The sequence below is a fragment of the Triticum aestivum genome, chromosome 2D (assembly GCF_018294505.1).
Source record: "Triticum aestivum cultivar Chinese Spring chromosome 2D, IWGSC CS RefSeq v2.1, whole genome shotgun sequence".
NCBI classification, from domain to species: domain Eukaryota; kingdom Viridiplantae; phylum Streptophyta; class Magnoliopsida; order Poales; family Poaceae; genus Triticum; species Triticum aestivum.
In genome coordinates this window covers 308,495,928-308,501,083 of record NC_057799.1, presented here as the reverse complement: position 1 = coordinate 308,501,083, position 5,156 = coordinate 308,495,928, and the positions used below count along the sequence as shown (strand labels likewise).

Sequence of the window (5,156 nt, the reverse complement as noted above, 5' to 3'; positions counted from 1 at the left end):
ATTTGTTAGTAGCAAGCCTTTAGACCCCAGCTAGGGGGTCTCTCACCATGTCGTCTCCTGACCAGGTAGGCCGGACTGAGGATCCCATGTCGGTTCACCAATGGTCCACGTCGAGTGGCCCATGGCGTATGAAAGGAAGGGTCCCAAAGGCGTATACTCCAACATATTAGAAGTCGTCTACAACACATTTTCTTTGTACGTAACTGACTAGGATGTAACCCTAGACCCTCTGCTACCTATATAAACCAAGGGGTAGGGCTCGTAGACAACACATAACGATCTCGATCTGTACCTTGTACTCTACCCCAACATAATAAAACACAAGCATGACGTAGGGTTTTATCTCCGAGGAGAGCCCGAACCTGGGTAAGAACTTCTGTCCCTGTTACCATCGTGTTAGGACCTTTAGTTCCGGACCCCCTACCCTGAATCCGTCGAATTTGACTCCGTCGGTCCTCACGAACGGTGTACCTACCGGTGCAATGCCGATGAACTGGCAAGGAGGCGTGGTTGTTCGTCGGTGGCATAGTCACGGAGTCCAGGAGCGGGAGAGGTTAGTGTTCAATTCCTAACAACCGCCTTTTATAACCGCCCAAGCTTGATGGGCCGCCGAAAGGCCGAGGAGGAAGGAGATAAGTCCCATGAGGCACGTGGCATGCATGAAAATGGTGAGTCCTCGGTGTGGAAGAGACCCATGTTGCTCAAAGGATTGCAACAAGGGCCATGTTGAAAAACTAGGCTATGGTTTGGGTTGCTTCGGGCCGTCTGATCAAAGGCGTTTGGTATGGTAACGGAGGGGTTTGACGCGCGCGGAGAGATCAACAGGGTGAACAGAGGTGTTTCCGTTCAATTAGCGGGTACAGAAGCAAACCTTTACGTTTTCATGTCCAACATCCACGCCCGTTTTTACCAAGAACGAGAGCTTGGAGTTTTCTACTGGTTGTACCATCACCGGCACCGTCAAGAGATACAATCAAGAGCGCAGCTGGCAAAAAGTTACAAATAACAGCAAAAATCTTGCAGCACCCCTAAAACTGTAACTTTTGGCAGCGAACTGTCCGGTAAAATCCAGGGTTTATACCAGTGCTGTCAGTAACGAACTGTAACTTTGGCCGGAAATGACAAAGCACATAGATTACTAGAGGAGGGCGTGTCCCTAAACAACTCGGCCGTCGCGCCATTGGACGCGCGTGCGGACAGGACACCCAGCCGCCCTTGCAATTTCGTTCCATGCGTCACCTTCGTCTCCCTCCTCCTCCTCCACGTCCCTTTCTCCTCGACGAAACATGTCGCCATTAGATGCGACTTGTTAGTGCACCCACTACATAAAGCTGCAGTCACCAATCGAGCTGCATCATTTGGTAGGGAGAGCCTAGAAGGAGGAGAAGAGCATATACCTACCTTTGTCTGTCTGGCCAACCAAGGAGGGAGGGAGGATGCAGAGGTATACCACTAGGGACATATGGGAGATGGAGGACCGCCAGAGCCCGCGCATGGGGTGCAGCGTCGTCCTCGGCGTTGACGGCGGCGCCAGCAACACCGTCTGCGTCTGCATACCGGCCGCCATGCCCTTCGCCGACCCGCTCCCCGTCCTCGCCCGCGCCGTCGCCGGATGCTCCAACCAGAACTCCGTAGGAGGTACTCCTAGCACCACAACCCCCACCTGGCATCCAACGATCACATCAACGCTGGCCTGGATTCCACTTCCACCTGATAAGTTTCGAGATACGATCAAAGCTTTGCCATTAATTTTGTTGGCTTGAAATTCTTCAGAGGACAAGGCGAGGGAGACGCTGGAGCGAGTGATGGCGCAGGCTCTCCACAAGGCTCGCCGGAGACGATCAAACGTGTGCGCGGTCTGCTTGGCCGTAGCCGGCGTCAACCACCCCATCGACCAGCACAGAATGCTGGACTGGCTCAGGTGCTTATCTGTTACCTGCTGCCAAGAAATCCGCAGGGGAAGCTGAAATTAACATGTGTCTGTTCCAGGGAGATTTTTCCGAGCCATGTGAAGCTGTTCGTGGAGAACGACGCGGTGGCGGCACTGGCCAGCGGCACCATGGGCAAGCTCCACGGCTGCGTGCTCATCGCAGGGACAGGAACAATAGCCTACGGTTTCACCAGTGACGGCAGGGAAGCTCGGGCAGCTGGTGCAGGGCCGGTGCTAGGTGACTGGGGAAGGTTAGACACACACACACACCTCTAACTTCTTCTCTGTCTTTTTTTTTTTTTTTTGCGGGTGAACTTCTTCTCTGTCTTTAACTCCATGGTACTTCTTCTCTGTCTTTAACTCCATGGTACTAGTATATCTTTTAAGTGGAGGAGACTGGTTAAGAGGCAACTAGTGAAGCTGATTTCAAGTTGTTGTGGCACTATGTATTGCAGTGGCTATGGGATTTCAGCACAGGCATTGACAGCAGTTGTGAGGGCCTATGATGGCAGGGGTCCTGAAACAGTACTCACAAACAACATCCTTGACTTCCTTGGACTCGCATCGCCGGATGAACTGATAGGGTAAATATCCTTTTCAATCGATCAGCTTGTTTTATTTTACTTGCTGTGAAAACAAGTGGAAGTCTGTTTCAGTTACTTGGCGCTTACAGAGTTCGGTTACCAATTAAAAAACCCTACTCAAATATTCATCTGCTGACATTATGTGAGCTGAAGCATAATGTTAACTAGCAGTGAAGAGAGCACAGAATGAAAAACTGCAATAATGTGCTACCATGAAAATTGCAACAACTGCTTACCTGTTCACTTTTTTCACGACAGTTGGACATACGAAGATCAATCTTGGGCGCGCATTGCTGACATTCTCCCTGTTGTGGTAGAATCTGCCGAAGCCGGCGATGAAGTAGCAAACAAGATCTTGCACAATTCAGTTGGTGAACTAGCTTCCAGTGTCAAGGCTGTAGTGCAGAGACTTGCGCTTAGTGGAGAAGGTGAAATAGGAACTTCCTTCTGAATGACATGTATAACAGGCCTTGCCACAAACATATAGGCTACTTGCCATAAAAATAGCAAATAGAAAATAAATTTGTTGTCCTCACAAAAAAATACAACTTCTGAATACTCTGTATTTGCTTTGCCCCAGGAACAAAGATTTCAACATGTTTCTGACCGTCTAATTTTGCAGATGGAAAAGATCTATTTCCGCTTGTTATGGTCGGTAAAGTTCTTGAGGCAAACCAGAGGTGGGACATTGGTAAGGAAGTGATAAGTTGTGTTACCAAGACATATCCAGGGGCATATCCAATACATCCCGAGGTGAGCCAAACTACAAACTCACTGTGGGTCTACCATAATGCCTAGTTGAAAATATTCTGCCGATCCCGCCTTCTTTTATTAAATGATTGATGTGAACAAATATTTCAGAGAAGATTGTAGTTGCATCAGGAATAAAGTTAGGGATTAGTTTCAAAAGTTGAAGAAATGGTGGTCCAAACTAATTCTCATAGAAAGCTTATGTCTGTTTCTACCTGCAGGTGGAACCAGCTGTTGGTGCAGCATTACTAGCATGGAATGCTATAGCAAGTGAATTGGATGGTGATCTTAGGGCTGCTGCTTAAAGTGCTCAGCACTTATTTTTCCTACCACATTCATGTAAATTATGTTTGTGTCACACTATCACCTAGTGTTTTGCATTTGTTGTAGCAAGTTATTTTGAATGTGTTGTAATGTCTTCAAGAAGGTTTATATCACAAATATGTGAAAAGGGAAAGAAAGAATACTAGTTTAGCTGAAAGTTTTTTCGACAGAAAAGGTGCAATAAAAAAAAGAAATGAAGATGCTTATGTCCTCTGTGAGATCTTGCTCCGAATGACCTAAAGTTCAGTATGACACGTGCTGAAAGATACTCCCTCCGTCCCAAAATAAGTATCGCTGACCTGGTACAACTTTGGGTGGTTCACAAATAAGACCAGTAAGCATAACATCACTTGACTCAGATTGAGACAAATGTTGCTCAAGCAAACATGACTGCAGTGACTAGTACGCACAAACAGAACATAACATTTATATCCCATGTAGAGTGGAAATGACTAACAAAAATGCTAATTAGAGGGCGCTACTTTCAACAGTCATCAGCCGCCAAGAATTCTTGCAACAAAATACTTTACCAGGATGCCTGAAAGAGAGACATATAGGTACTTCAAAGTGAACAAAATAAGCCAAATGGCAGGCACTTGCCTCAAATGCGGTCAACTATTGCTCAGGCAAATATCAAAACAATGACAGTCATATCAATCAACCACATACATTGCTCAGGTACATGTTAACCATGTAACTTCAACAACTTATTAATAAATAAAAAGTACTTCAATCATGACTAACAACTAGACAATTTGATACATTTCGAAATACAACCATTTCTTGAAAAAATAGCTTCCCCCACAATCATCCAAGATGGTACATCAGTATATTACATATAGGATTATTATGGCCATTAGTAAAACTAGAATTTTAATTAAAAGGGGAAAAAAAACTAAGGTACACCGCGTTTATGTATCTTGATGTTGGGGGAAAAACTACAGGATAAACAATACATTTCATATAAGAACACCATCATGTATATACAAATTGCTGGCAAAAATACTATCACCCTCACATATTATATGAATTAAGCATGCCGTAAATGTCATTCAATATTCCCTCGCAAAAAGATGACATTCAATATTCACTTATACATACACAATACAACATGTGAATATACCATCTGCAGAGTGGCCAACTATGAAACAACTGAACAAAGTATTCACATTTTGTTTAGCCATATGCGTATAGAAATCAGAAAGCTATGCGCAGTGCACCTAGCTTCTATTTATAACCCCCGGCTTTCAACATTCAGTCTGATAGACACCCACAACTTCGTAATGTCTATCAATTTGCATAGTCAATTTGGGCAGATACTTTTAGTAGGATATTGTTTACTCCATCATGACATCAATAGCTTTCTAGCACCTCCTAAGCCTCTCCCAACAAAATTTAGAACCTACATTATCTGCGAAATGCCAAAGGTAAATCAATAGTAAGCACCGATCAGCCTCCATACACAAAATCAGTTGTGATGGAACATAAATGACGAGTTAACGACTAAAATTTAGAGCAGTAGTGTATTAGAACTTGAGTCCCATGTGTGAAATGTGTAACCCTAGAGG

General features: G+C 44.9%; 2 protein-coding genes across 5 annotated transcripts in view; one reads left to right on the top strand and one right to left on the bottom strand.

Moving 5' to 3' along the window:
* Nucleotides 1-1,348: 1,348 nt before the first annotated feature.
* LOC123052869 (N-acetyl-D-glucosamine kinase) lies at nucleotides 1,349-3,806 on the top strand. Its single transcript, XM_044476228.1, has 7 exons — nucleotides 1,349-1,638; nucleotides 1,774-1,921; nucleotides 1,990-2,181; nucleotides 2,386-2,514; nucleotides 2,773-2,942; nucleotides 3,137-3,267; nucleotides 3,486-3,806. The coding sequence occupies exons 1-7, from the start codon at nucleotides 1,437-1,439 to the stop codon at nucleotides 3,567-3,569; spliced, it is 1,056 nt and encodes a 351-aa protein (XP_044332163.1). The 5' UTR covers nucleotides 1,349-1,436; the 3' UTR covers nucleotides 3,570-3,806.
* LOC123052868 (WPP domain-associated protein) overlaps nucleotides 2,759-5,156 on the bottom strand; it is a 9,878-nt gene continuing 7,480 nt past the window's right edge. For 2 of the 4 annotated variants that reach the window (XM_044476223.1, XM_044476226.1), the window contains one exon: nucleotides 4,546-4,999. The gene's annotated coding sequence lies outside the window, so the exon portion shown is untranslated. Of the gene's footprint in view, nucleotides 2,910-4,545; nucleotides 5,000-5,156 lie in introns of those variants that run through there. The other 2 variants (XM_044476227.1, XM_044476225.1) reach the window with 2 other exon arrangements.

Coding starts and splice junctions, on each gene's coding strand:
- LOC123052869 (XM_044476228.1), top strand. CDS start 1,437: ATGCAGAGGTATACCACTAGGGACATATGGGAGATGGAGGACCGCCAG. Junction 1,639..1,773: donor CAACCAGAACTCCGTAGGAG/GTACTCCTAGCA, acceptor GAAATTCTTCAG/AGGACAAGGCGAGGGAGACG. Junction 2,515..2,772: donor TCGCCGGATGAACTGATAGG/GTAAATATCCTT, acceptor TTTTCACGACAG/TTGGACATACGAAGATCAAT.